A 14405-nucleotide genomic window follows, 5' to 3' on the forward strand; every position below is an offset into this window, starting at 1 on the left:
AATTTTTTTTTTTTTAAATTGAACATGGACCATGTCTGTTAGATACGTGCCAAGTTTACTTTTGGAGGCACATTTCCAAATGGTCAAACAATTCTGTTTTAATTTTCAGTAATATGGAGTATTATAAGTTATTTACCACACAGTTACAGGCCACTCATCCTACAAGTCAATGCTAGTGTTTATGCTTGTCATGATCCTCCTCCTCCTCCAGGCTTTTCCATTTAATCCCATCAACATAGCTGCTTATTACTTTCTCCCTCATTTTTAACTAGCTTCCCCTAAAAAGTATCTATTTGCCTCAGCTACTTGTGGTTCTACATTCTTTCAACTTTGTGGGTCAAGAAGTTTCTTCTGAATTTCCCATTTGATACAGTATTTTTTTTCCTTATATTTATGGCATGTAGTTCTGGCGCCACCTGCAAATGGAAGCTTCTTTACTATGTCTACCCTATTGAACTATTTCTTAGTTTGAAAGACCTATCTCAGGTTACCCCTTAGTCTAGTCTTTCCTAGAGAAATGTATTCCTGCCTGTTCAAGTTTTCTTGATAGATATTACCTTACCGTTCTGGTATTATTTGAGTAAATATTTTTGCACCTTGTCAGTGCCACTGTATCCCTTTTATATTGTAAAAACCTGAACTGTTTCCAGAACCCCAAGTGTAGGTTAACCAAGGTGTATGAAAATATAACTTTACCTCTCTGCTTTTCAATTCTATTCACCTAAAATGCTTTATTTGCATTTTTATGGTCTATTAACCTGACTTGTGACTTTTAGTAGTTTGTGTTGCGATATCCAAGATTCCTCCTTCCTTTTCTCCATTTATGCCCCTACTTTCCAAGGATTATGACCTCTTAAAATGTATTGCCTCACACTTGCCTACATAGAAGTTCATTTGCAATTCCATGATTCTTCGGTTTAAGATACAATCTCAATCATGGTGTAACATGGTGAGATTAAACTGTTTGCATCCACCTATTTGACAAACAGCACTGCTGGCTAGCAATACTGTGCCAGAACTCCAAAGTTTCCTGATGTTTTAGAGATTGGGCTTAAATGCCCCCTTGGGGTCAATTAGGGATAGGCAGCAAATTCTGGCCCAGTCAGAGACACTCACATCTCATGAAAGAATAAAACCCCCCCACAAATATCTAATGAGCAAATTCTCAGGAAATCCAGGCCTGGTCCAGCACAATTTCTGCTCACTACTGCACAGTTCTGCCATTTGAAAACCAGGCTATTGCATTGGAACTGCATTGCTAGAAGACTGGCATCTTAGAATTATAGAATCCCTGGAGTGCAGAAGGAGGCCACACGGCCCATCGAATCTGCACCCACCTCAAGCAGCCCCCCCCCCCCCCCCCCTTGTCCTCGTAACCACATAACCCCATCTAACGTGTTTTGTATACTAAGGGGCATTTAGCATGGCCAATCCACCTAACCTGCACATCTTTGGACTGTGGGAGGAAACTGGAACACCTTGAGGAAACGCAGGCAGACATGGAGAGAAACTGGAAACTCCACACAGACAGTCATCCAAGGTAGGAATCGAACTCGGCTCCCTGGCACTGTGAAGCAGCAGTGTTAACCACTGTTCTATCCCTGCCGGCCAAAACATTAGGTTCAATAAATTGCATTATTTGTCATATTTTGACGCATATTCTGCATTAGGACTGTTTCTGTCCCCTCATATTGAAACACAATGCCACGCATAAGGTTCTAAATAAATCCTCACTATGATGGCTGAGAATCAAATCTGGATCAGTAGCTTGGAAGGCAGCTATGCTCACTTCAAGGAAGAAAGAAAAGCATTTATCAGTGAAATCTTGAAATGCAGATCACAGGGTGCTCCATGCATAGGTGGACTAATATCAAAATGTGTAATTAATTCTGGCTGACATAATTTCTTGCAATAATGGTGGTATTACTTTTCTTTATATATGCTGGTGCTTGAATTATCATTTTAAAATTGAATAGGAGGGTGACACGGTGGTGCAGTGGTTAGCACTGCTGCCTCACAGCGCCAAGGGTTCGATCCCCGCCCTGGGTCACTGTCCGTGTGGAGTTTGCACATTCTCCCTGGGTCTGCATGGGTCTCACCCCCACAACCCAAAGATGTGCAGGGTAGGTGGATTGGCCAGGCTAAATTACCCCTTCATTGGGAAAAAAATAATAATTGGGTACTCTTAAGTTTATAAAAAGAAAAAGAGATTTGAATTGCCATTTTAAGATATTAAAAAGTCTAATTTTGCATGTTGTTAATATCCTGCCTGATCTTTCTATGTTTCAAAAGCCAATCTGAAGATGTGTTTTGGTGACGTTCTGTTTCCTTTTCTTAATTCCAGGCTTAGAAGCATCAGATTGAAAAGATATCAGAAAGAATTATGTGAACGGGAGAAAAAGGCCCAACTTCGCAACCATCAATTACTCAAAGATTTTGACAGTATTGAAGCTCAGATCACAGCATTAACATCGGGTTCAGATCCATTGAAGAAAATGAAGGTAGCGGATTATTAACTGATAATCCAATTGGTTACTACTTAATAAATTCAAATTGAATGATATCAAGATTTCAGAGGAAGTTACAAAACCAAAAAGTAGCTTGCAATCTTTGTGTGACTTTTACACGAAGACTATAGCCGTAAAAACATTTCCATGTATCAATTTTAGACAATTCTATGGGCTGGTGTAATTTATTTTTTTCCAATTCTAATGTAGCTCAGATACGTATCATTATGTGTGAATATCAGTGGTGGATATTCAGAAAATTAATCAATATATATTGTAAGTTGGTAATTTTGGAGATGCATAAAGTTCTGAAGGCTATGTTTACTTATAGATGCCACTAACTGTATTAAAAAATGGACTTGCAACCTTTTCCTTACATTTAAAAAAAATAATAATTTAGAGTACCCAATTCATTTTTTCCAATTAAGGGGCAATTTAGTGTGGCCAATCCACCTACCCTGCACATCTTTGGGTTGTGGGGGCGAAACCCACGCAAACACTGGGAGAATGTGCAAACTCCACACGGACAGTGACCCAGAGGCGGGATCGAACTTGGGACCTCAGCGCCGTGAGGCAACAAAGCTAACCCACTGCGCCACCGTGCTGCCCACCTTTTCCTTACATCAAGACATTTTTCAAATACAGCATATTTGGAATAGACTTTGGTTTGGGTTATTTTATTTGAAACCAAATTCGATCTCCTGTTCTTCCAGTTACCAACTGAAAGATTACTTTGATGAGTTTGTTATTGGTGATTGTCCTGGCAATATCCTCAATTTTAAATTTAAGTTTAAAATTAGTGAACAAAGGATTCAGATTTGAATGATTTTTCAACTTGGATGCCCCCAGAGGAGGAATCTTTCCCAAATGAAATTTATGTTGGATATTATAAGTTGGGCATTTACATCATCTGATTTAGCATTATTTGTCTCTGAACATTCTGCTTTCTAAAGTGAAATAACATTTTAATACATGTACATTGGGATTACCATAAATCTTTGTAACTCAATAAATATAGCATGGAACAGAGATAATTGGACCAAGAAGGTTCCAGGTTTATTTCATGGTTGAAGCTGAATTAGCTGATCTCTGCTGGAGTGTCCATAAATGCTATAATGCCTCTTTATTCATGTGTCAGGAAGTAGAATAAAACTGACAAGAGCTCCTGCTCTTGATTATTATTCAGTGACCCATGCTGAAAAGTGCATGTGTGTAAACACTGGTTTTCACTTTTCAACTCCATGGTTAAATTCCTTTTAATGCTCATTATCAAGGTTCACACAGAAGAATGACTATGAAACTCTACTCACATGTATCAGCATCTTCAGGGGAGGATAACATTTGTGCAATCATTTTGCAAAATGTACTATTTCTTTTTAAAAAGCATGCATAACCATGAAATACAATTGTGACCATATCTACTCTTCTCTACATTCAGAAGCTCTGTGGCAACAATATTTAATGATTTGTCACAGGGTTGGTGGAAACTTGTAGCGACATGAATACCCTCAAACCAGTATTTACGATCTGTACGTTTTGGATCTCAGAAACAGAGATTAGATATTTTCATTGCACAATTGAACTGCAGGACGAAAGTTTTTACCAGTTCTATAAAAAAACTAAACAACCTTATTTTGTCACTTAAAAATTTTTCTTTGTACACGAATCCCAAGTCTCATACTTGGGTTATGTTAATAAAGATATTGGCTTCATATTTGACATTATATAATTTCATGACATTTTTGTCACTCACAACGTGAAAAATTTGGATTAATTCTGGATGAATAATAATCCAGATTTCTATGGATTCGAAGAAAGATAGTCAATAATAATTACACGATAGTGCATTCAATGGGAATGTTTGAATGTTGCAATTCAAAAGTTCTTCTCAAATGATTAAAGATAGAATTTCATATTATTTTCTTGGCTGGATTTTTGAAAAAAGCAATAGACTGTAATCCTATTAAAACAATGGAGGACTGCCACCTAGCCACACTATACAAGTTGCATTCCACCCAAGTGGGGTGAAAAGAAAACAGACACCCAAACCTCCACCTCGAGGGAGCATGAAAGACCCATCTCCTGTTCGCTTTCACACTATCCTGAAATTCTGCAAATGTTTCTGAGATTAGATATCAAAATGCAATTACCTGTTCTAAAAAACAATGACTACAGTAGACAAGGTAATTACATTTCTCTAGAATATACAAACAGCTAGACTTTAAAAACTATTCATCAAGTCGGAGAGATCAATTGTGAGATGAAAATGTTGTACTGAATGGCTGAAAAAGCTGTTTTCCTTGCTCTCTCTCGCTCTTGCTCTCTCTCGCTCTCATGCTCTCTCTCGCTCTCATGCTCTCTCTCGCTCTCATGCTCTCTCTCGCGCTCTCTCTCTCTCTCTCGCCCTCACACACACACTTTCTCTCCCAAATGTATTGTGTCAGAATTTGCAAAGTAATCATCCTGAGAAGAGAAATCTACTGCAAACCGAGATCTTTTGGGAATAAAATGTGGAAATCTGCTCCATGCAAGCTAACCTCTAATTCTATCATCAGTGTGTCAGTGGGTCCAGGGAATGTATGTGACGTATGAATGGTGGTTGTGATTTACCTGTTTTATTTTAATTTGGGAAGTGTTGCCAATAAACTTGTCTTGTTGCATAGAGTTTCGTTGTACGCAGATGATCTGCTATTATATATTTCAGACCCCCACAGGGTGGCGCAGTGGTTAGCCAAAGCGCAAGTGAGAGGAGGAGTTGGGAGAGGAGCTGGGATCTGGGACATGGGCTGAGGCTTTGCGGAGGGTGAATGTGTCCTCATCATGTGAGAGGTTAAGCCTCATCCAGTTTAAAGTGGTGCATAGGACCCATTTGACGGCAAGGATGACTAGGTTTTTTGAGGAGATGGAGAATAGGTGTGGGTGGTGCGAAGGGGGCCCCCGCAAATCATGTCCACATGTTTTGGCCGTGTCCAAGACTCAGGGGGTTTTGGCAGGGGTTCTCGGACGTGATGTCCGAGGTTCTGGGGGTGAGGGTAACCACGGGTTCAGAGGTGGCGCTATTTGGGGGAGTCAGAAGACCTGGGAGAGGGGCCAATGTTTGGCCTTTGCCTCCCTCATAGCCCAGAGGTGGACTTTGTTATGTTGGGGACTTGGAGCCATTGAAGGCAGCGGTTTGGGTAAGTGACCTGTCAGATTTCCTGCGTCTGGAGAAGATCAAGTTCGATCTGTGGGATCAGTAGAGGTGGAAAGCGTTCATCGACTTCTGAGGGTTCTGCGGGCCGGGGGGGGCGGGGGGGGGGCGGTGCTTTTGGGCTTTGGTCCTCTGTTGCTCTTTGGTTGTTCTCTTAATATTTTGAATATTTATATATGGAAAAACCTTGAATAAAAATATTTTAAAAACAACTATCTTCTTTCTTTGAACTCGGAAAGCCTATCTGACTAATTATTTATCATCTGAAAGCATACGTAATGGGACTCCTGTAGTATTGGCATAAAAATCCTCTCTAAATTCGCCAAATACCCTGTTACAGACAGACCTGGAGAGGTAAGGTAGAGGAGTCAATTTTACCCCTCACATGGCCGAAACAGTATTTGTGAAAATCAATTTTTGCAGGTGAAATAAAAACTTAATATACGGGTAATTCATTAACATCCTGATTGTACAAACCTATTTTTCAGTTTGAACAAACTACTCTCCAGTTGATATTAACTCGGAGTTTGCATGTTTTCACTTTTGTAACACAATATTGTAACCATGCAGCATTTTTGAACAAAATATGTAATTGAAAAAGAAAATTAATGAAACATAAGAAATCAACATCTATCAGTCAGAAACAAAATTAAAATATAACCACAATAAACAAAACTTAATGCTATTCTGTGAGCATTTGAATGAAATAAAAGGACCGTGAAAAGGTTACGAAATAGCAAAAGTTTAAATAAGCACATTAATTCAAGATAGGAGATGAGGAAATGGCTGAGGAACTGAAAAGGTTTTTTGGGTCGGTTTGCAGATGACACTAAGATGAGTGGTAAAGCAAAAAGTGCAGAGGATACTGGAAGTCTGCAGAGGGAATTGGATAGTTTAAGTGAATGGGCTAGAGTCTGGCAGATGGAATCCAATGTTGACAAATGTGAGGTTATCCATTTTGGTAGGAATAACAGCAAAAGAGATTATTATTTAACTGATAAAATATTAAAACATGCATGCTGGCGTTTAGCACAGTATAACTCAAGTTTGCCAGCTGTATGTCGTGTTCTACAAGTTACCCTGGACGCACGGTAACACAGTGGTTAGCAGTGTTGCTTCACAGCGCCAGGGACCTGGGTTCGATTCGCGGCTTGGGTCACTGTCTGTGCAGAGTCTGCACGTTCTCCCTATGTCTGCGTGGGTTTCCTCCGGGTGCTACGGTTTCCTCCCATAAGTCCCAAAAGACGTGCTTGTTAGGTGAATTGGACATTCTGAATTCTCCGTCAGTGTTCCCGAACAGGCGACGGAGTGTGGCGACTGGGGGATTTTTACAGTAACTTCATTGCAGTGTTAATGTAAGCCTACTTGTGACACTAATAAAAAGATTATTATTATTATTACAGCAATGTATTGATCAGTTTCTGAAATTGAATTATATGAAAGAAGTTAGATTCCATGGAACCTGCTTCTCGTAACTGAGCATCAACTGACTCCATAAGCTGCTAATCTTTTCTCATCTCAGTTCCAGAATTAATGGTGCATTATTCAACATGTTTGCTGCACCTGCCGATTGATTATAAACCATGCTCTAATCAGTTGAAATAGTAACAATATTCACAGACACAGCAAAGTTACTGAACAGCAAGCAAAATTATAAATAGATAGGGAATGAATAAGGAACAAATGATGAGCAGCATTTAAAGCATGCCAAGTCTCTTCTCTTCTTGGACATTGTTCTCCTACAACTGTGGATTTGTGTGGTGCAGTGCCTAATCTGGTTATTTAGCATGGTGTGTATGTGGATGTGTTGTATTTTTTTAATTGGAAAAAATAAGTTCATGGTAACAATGCAGTAAAAGGTGATTATTGACTGCAGATGGAATGCACTGAACGTAACAGTGAAAACCAACCTCAACTTGTTTTTCCATAATTCCCCATGTATTGTAGGGAATAATTCTTGAAAAATGACACAGTAGTGATGCTTAAAGTATTTAAACTTAATTTTCTTTTGTGTGTTCAGTGGGATAATTTATATCTCATTTTGAAGGAATACCTGAAAAGTGATTTGGGAGACACACTACTGCAAAGTGTGATTCATGTAAAATTGCCGTGTCTTGGGAGTGTGGAAATTAAATCCTATCCAAGTCTCCACTTTTCAGTGGACTCTAGCAGCTGTTGGATGTTTACATAAAAGAGGCCAATTACACTGTTGACAACTGTACTGATAATGAAATTGCTGTTCATTGTGTCACCCTTTTTGACACTCAGCTGAAATAACTAATATAATTGGATGATTAGTTACTTATATGCATTATTTTTAAACATGAGTACGCTTTTTGCATTTTAAAACATGTATCTCAACAGTGGTGCCAATGTCCAGAAGTAAGTTTCAGTTAGACGTTACTGGGGATATGGACAAATGTCTCAGTTGTACTGAATTGGGATAGCAAGATCAATATTGCACCGCATCTTGCATAACCCTGACAGGATGATCTTTCATTGCTGGTGTTGTTTTGTTTGATGTTTATAAATAATTCAGGAGCCCCACTATACTACTGCCTTTGGTTTTTTGATAGAGAAGAGCTGGCTAGCTCTTTTTCATCATTTCACCAGCAACCCGGGCCGGCAAGCAGAGCATTTTGCATACATTTAAAAATGGCTGCATCAAGCTCTCAATCAAGTCGTGTCAAGTCCAAAGAAGCACCCAAGGAGCTATGGAAGGAAGTAAAATAATAAAAATTGCAATGAAATATGCAAGGGGAAATGACATTTCATGTAAGCACAAGCCCCAAAAGTGATGCATAGAAGCTCCACCATCGTTGAAGCTGATCCATTGTATCATGACTGAGTTATAAGAAAAGACTAAAAATAACATGGGCCAGAATTCTCCGTTAGCCAACGCCGAAATTGCAAAACGCGAATGGGTGGAGACTTGGTTCTGACACCAAAGTCGCAGCAGGCGCAATTCTCTGTCACCTCGACAGCGGTGTCAATGTGTTCCGAAATGCAAGTATCCCGGCTGGGGATGATTGACTCCTAGGCGACAGGGGCTATCCACTGCAGTCGTGGTTGATGATGCCTATCCTGAGGCCACAGACCGACGCAGAGACCCGCAACAACGGCACCCATACAGCGACCAGGAGCATGATCGAGCGGTGTGTCGGCCTCGTGAAGTTGTGGTTCAGGTGCCTAGACCGCTCTGGAGGTGCCCTCCAGTATGATGCTGAGAGGTTCGCCAGCATTGTGGCGGCCTGCTGCATCCTCCACAACATCGCACAGCTGAGGGGCGATGTGTTGGAGGAAGAGGAACGCCAGGCCTTGTCCGACGAGGATGATGCGGGGGAGGGGGAGTATGGGCAGGACATGGAGCCCAGGCAGGCAAGGGCGGCCGCACGACGTGTTCACCAGGGCCAACGCACATGGGATGCTCTGATCGCCTCCAGGTTTACCAACTGGAGGGAGGTGGAGGGGCGTACTGTGGGGGGGGCACGGCGGGGGTGGTAGGGAACTGGCCAGGCTACGGACACCTCATCCCAACCTCACACCATTCACTCGCCACCCCACGCCTGCAACTCCCTCCTTGATACATACCTGTCACACTACGGGGCGGGGACCCAGAGTTGGCAGTAACACCAGGTCTAGTCCGTGGCATGGAGGATGATGACAACCCACTTTGCGATGAGCTCTCGTGCTCTGCATCAACGTCTGACTCCTGCAGATGGTAGCACTTTCTACCGTCTGTCTGGGTGATCCCTGCATGGGAGTTGGCCATTCCATCACACGGTGCCATCGGATCCCTGGGGTGATGGTGGTGGAGACGGTCGGGGGGGGGGGGGGATCAGGGATGGACCCGACTGCTGCTCGGGTGTCCTGGATGGCATAGTGCCGCCCCGTTCTGCCCGCTGCCTACCAGATGCGCCAGGTACAGGAGGGAGGGGGGAGGGGTCTGAGGTGCTGCAGTGTTCTGGCACCACCCCTGCGGGATCACCCGCACGGGCCTATCAGCTCCTCCTCCCTCGGGGTGCCTGATGGCCCCGGGCTACTCCATGGGATGGGCCTGCGAGGGGAACTATCCCTTGAGGCACCCTGCCAGCAGGCACTGCCTGTCCTGGAGGCCCGCTCTCGTCTTGACCAGGATGCGCACGCTCATGGCCACGGAGCACAGGGAGTGGATCCATCTCTGTCTGGGACTGCACCACATCACGCTGCGACCCTCTTGCTACCACCTTCTGAGTCTGTGTCACATAAGCCAGTGACTGCATCATCTCCCTCTGGGACTGAGCCACCTCCCTCTGTGTCTGCATCACGTTGGCCAGCTCCTGGGCAGTTCTCAGCCATGCCCTACTGTGACTGGGTGAAGCTCAGGAGCCCCTCTGCAATTTCCAGATGGCTCTGGGACATGGTCACCTGTGAGGCGGCAACCCTGGCCTGGGCCTCGACTAGCGTCCGCACAGAATGCCCCAGACCTTGGACATGCTGATCCATAACCTAAACCGTCGCCCCCCCAATGCCCCCACCGCGGATGCAACCCGTGTGGTGTTGGCCTGGGTGGCGTGTATTGTTGACACCACCTCCTGCTGCTGCACACAGTTGGACTCCTCCATCTGCACCTGCAGGTGCTGGATGCTTGCCGACATCCCCTCATGTAGTCCCTGACTCTGCAACTGCATCTCCACTATAGATGGGACTGTTTGTTCCAAAGGCCCGAAACCCGTCTGGACAGCAGATAGTCCCTGGAGTTGGCCTGCCCTTCGACTGTCAGCCCGCTCGGGAGTTCCTACTGCCACCTGCTGTACCGGATCGACTGTGTGATGTGCACCACATAGTGTCCCAGCAGCCTCTTCACTAAAGTGCCCAACCAAGGTGAGTGACTCTGGGATGGTGGAGGGTGTTCGAGACAGCTGTGACCTGAAATCCGTGTCATCCTCCGACTCGAGCTCCGGGGTCTCCTGAGCCTCGGGTGGTGGGTTGGTGTCCGAACTGCTGTCCTCATCAGTGCCTCAGTGACTAGGACATCTGGCCACGGCGGCTGGTATGGGTACTGGCATGTGAGGCAGGGTGGGGGTTAGGTTGTTGTCCTCGTGGTGGTGGAGGGGTTGGGTTACAGATGTGGGGACGCAGGTTACTACCAGGGGCACAGTGTTGCCAACTCACCCTGGCCGCCCGGAGGAGGTTGTGCAGTTTTTTTATGGCACTGCTGGCCCATCCGGTTGGTGTTGCCAGTGGCGCTCACGGCCTCTGCCACCTGCACCCAGACACAGCGAATGGTGACAGCTGGCAGCCTCCTTCCAGGGCCGGGGAACAGGGTGATCCTCCACTCCTCCACCGGTTCCAAGAGGGTCTCCAGCTCGCCACCTGTAAACCTCGGGGTTGCCCCCCTCTGCCATCTTGTTGGCTGGGATGGTGTATGTGGGGAGTGAAGTGTGTGTTCAGTAATGGATTAAGAGACATTCCAATTAGTTGTCTCATTTATGTTAAGCATCCAATAATTGACACTGATATGTAAAGGGGCTTCAGGTGGCCCTTGTGTCAGGTGATGTTAGAGTTTTGTGCAAAGTCTGTTGAAGGAAATTAAAGGTGTTTTGTGGAAAAGCAGCAGAACCTTTGACTCTTTATACTACAGCAGCTAAACATCTAACAGTGTGTATATGCGACTGTAGCTTGTCAGCCTCATGAGTGTGAATCGTGAAACCAGCGAATCCGACACCATTTCACATTGGAATCGATTGTGTTCCACGTGGCGCCGGTGCTAGCCTGTTAGCAGTAGCAGAATGGGTCCAGATGTGGCACCAGGTTTCTGTCGTGAAAGTCCACAAATTCTACGTTGGCGTCAACAGTTAGTCTCAGAAACAGAGAATTCCACCCCTGGAATTTTCAAACAGGATAGGAGATTAATGACAGTTACTTTATAGAATAATATATGAGAGTGGGTGCAATACAAAATGTTATTTCTGTGGGCTGTGGTTTTTGGCTATCCAGACACTGTGGCCAATCCAATTTGCAGGAGTTTTTCCCGAATGCAAGCCTGAGTTGACCTCAAGAAGGACACCAGCATTTGTCTGACAGTCCTCCATTGAAGCAATTGTGTAGAAGCGATGCTGATGGAATTTCTCTAGCACCCTTGCGTGTTGCTGATAGGCAGTCCAGTTCTGACTGCATTTCAGCTGTGTGAAGATGAGAACTGCACAGTACACTTGTGGACATATTTGTTGTCAAACACTTGCTGCTGGGGTTTGCAGAAGGCTGAACTGATGCACCTTATCCAGTGTTGGATTTCCCTGTCGGTGGTGGCCTTTTGAGTGAGGTCGTTGCCAAGGTATGGGAAGTACATCACATGTTCCAGAGTGTCTCATTCAACTTATATATGGAATGGGAGGGTTTGACTTGATCATTTAATGCTGACACCAGAGGGCAGTTATCTTTTAAGGTGAATAGCCAATGACAAGTGGATTGTCAGTACTTTGGGGACTATCACACAGCCTTGCTTGACTTTGGTCAAGAATTTGAAGGCATCCTTTTCAAATCTGCCACTCAAGACAGTCAAAATGAGCAGCATGGTGGTGCAGTGGTTAGCACTGTTGCCTCACGGCACCGAGGTCCCAGGTTCAATCCCGGCCCTGGGTCACTGTCTGTGAGGAGGTTACACATTCACCCCGTGTTTGCGGGGTTTCGCCCCCCAGACGCAAAGATGTGCAGGGTAGGTGGATTGGCCACGCTAAATTGCCCCTTAATTGGAAAAAATTAATTGGGTACTCTAAATTTATTTTAAAAAAGACAGTCAAAGTTAAAGTTATTTGATCATGAAGCAGTTGGTGGATTGTGATGAAGTTTCTTGGACGTCCAAATTTTGGAGCACAATCCACAGAACCTCATAATTTACTGAGTCAAATGCTTTGGTCAAGTCAACAAATGCAATGAGGAATTCCTGGTGTTGTTCTCAACATTTTTCTTGGATTTGTCTGGCAATGAAGCCATGTCTAAATTTCCTCTGGGAGATCTAAAGCCACACTGTGTTTCTGGGAGGATTTCCTCAGCTTGTTGAAGCTCTCACATTGAAGGATAGTTTATCCATGGATTCTACCACAGGGTATTGGAAGACAGCCTATCAGCTGCACTGTGAATTCACGGATGAGCTGTTTTTTCAGTGTTGTAATTTTTAAGAAGGGAAATATCTTTCTGAGAGCAAAAGGGGTTTTGTTCATTTGAGCTTGATCTACAGATGGCCCTGGTGGCTTCAAAATTACTTTGTGCATCATGATGGGCTGCATATTGTTGCAGCACGGTAGTACAGTGGTCAGCACAGTTGTTTCACAGCTCCAGGGTCCCAGGTTCGATTCCCAGCTTGGGTCACTGTCTGTGCGGAGTCTGCATGTTCTTCCCGTGTTTGCGTGGGTTTCTTCCGGGTGCTCCGGTTTCCTCCCACAGTCCAGAGATGTGCAGGTTAGGTGGATTGGCTATGCTAAATTGCCCCTTTGTGTCCAAAAAAGGTTAGGTTGGGTTATTGAGATAGAATGGAGAAATGCGCTTAGGTAGGGTGCTCTTTCCAAAGGCTTTCTCTTCCCAGCACATGCCCTTTTATTTTCCAGATTTATCTTTGGGCACCAGCCTTAAGCTGTTGGACTGCTGCTTTCTTGACTTGAAACCTTAGATTGTTGTGACAGACATTAAAGTCTTCTTATTTTGTTCTAGGAGGTTACATATTTCAGCATAGTTTTTATCAAACTAATTTTGGTGATATTGATGCTCAAATCCAATAGTCTGGACAAAGGCATGTAGTTCAGCAGATTGTATTTGATCCCAATGTTCTGGAATTGAGTTGGATGTGTGAAGATTCTCCATATTCGTTGTGAGATGTAGATGGAATTCCTCTCTTTGGTCGGGCTGCTTTAAGGCTGAGACATTGATCTTCTTTTGGTCCTTGCGGTATCTTGGTGCTAGGTGGATGCTCATTACCGATTGAAAAGTCCTATGATCTGTCCAGCAATGGATTGAGCGATAAAGCCATCACTTCGATCTTTGACTCAACAGTGACAAAATCCAGGAAGTGTCAATCCTTTGTCTAGGATGCCTCTGTATGCCTTTATATTTGCCTACATGGTGGAAGAAGGGTGTCTGTCATAGGTGGAATGTAAGTGTAAGCCAGTAAAGGACAAATTTGAGCCAAAAAATGTCAGAAAGAAATTCATTGCACAAAGATTGAGTTCAGGTTTCTTTGAACTAGAGTAGTGAAGTCAAAACTGATGCAGAAGGCAGTGTCATTCTTTGATTGATTTCTGTAGAGGAGTAAGCTAGATGGACTGAATGACTTCCCCTCTGATTTAAAAAAAAAAGCATAATAATTTATAACACACTTTGGCCCATTGTTTGTGTGCTGTCCAAAAAAGGGCTATCCAGCCTAATCCTGGACCAGAAGCTCCAGGTTTGAGTCCCACTGTAGGACTTGATGGTCATGGAAGGTGTGCCCATAACATGGCAAAACAGGTTAATTATCGACCTGTAAATCTTTCCAATATGCCTGATGACAGACGGCAAGAGCGGGAGAGTTTCCTGGTCAGCCATACTGCCAAAATCTATGGCAAACCACTGCAGCACTTTGCCAAGCATAATCATGGACCAATCCAATGGAAGTCCATGGTCATCAAATCCCTCTTGGAGCATGGTACCTGAAGGAGGAGGAAAGGTTACGGTGGTCATCTAGCAATGCATTC

At 44.0% G+C, this 14405-nt stretch overlaps 1 protein-coding gene across 4 annotated transcripts in view; it reads left to right on the plus strand.

Moving 5' to 3' along the window:
- The window catches only part of kiz (kizuna centrosomal protein), a 342742-nt gene that overhangs the window by 29986 nt on the left and 298351 nt on the right, over positions 1-14405 (plus strand). For 3 of the 4 annotated variants that reach the window (XM_072505712.1, XM_072505702.1, XM_072505696.1), the window contains one exon: positions 2345-2501. In XM_072505712.1, coding sequence (XP_072361813.1) covers positions 2345-2501 — 157 coding nt within the window. Of the gene's footprint in view, positions 1-1412; positions 1541-2344; positions 2502-14405 lie in introns of all 4 variants that reach the window. The other variant, XM_072505723.1, reaches the window with a different exon arrangement.

This window comes from Scyliorhinus torazame, chromosome 1 (genome assembly GCF_047496885.1).
Source record: "Scyliorhinus torazame isolate Kashiwa2021f chromosome 1, sScyTor2.1, whole genome shotgun sequence".
NCBI lineage: Eukaryota > Metazoa > Chordata > Chondrichthyes > Carcharhiniformes > Scyliorhinidae > Scyliorhinus > Scyliorhinus torazame.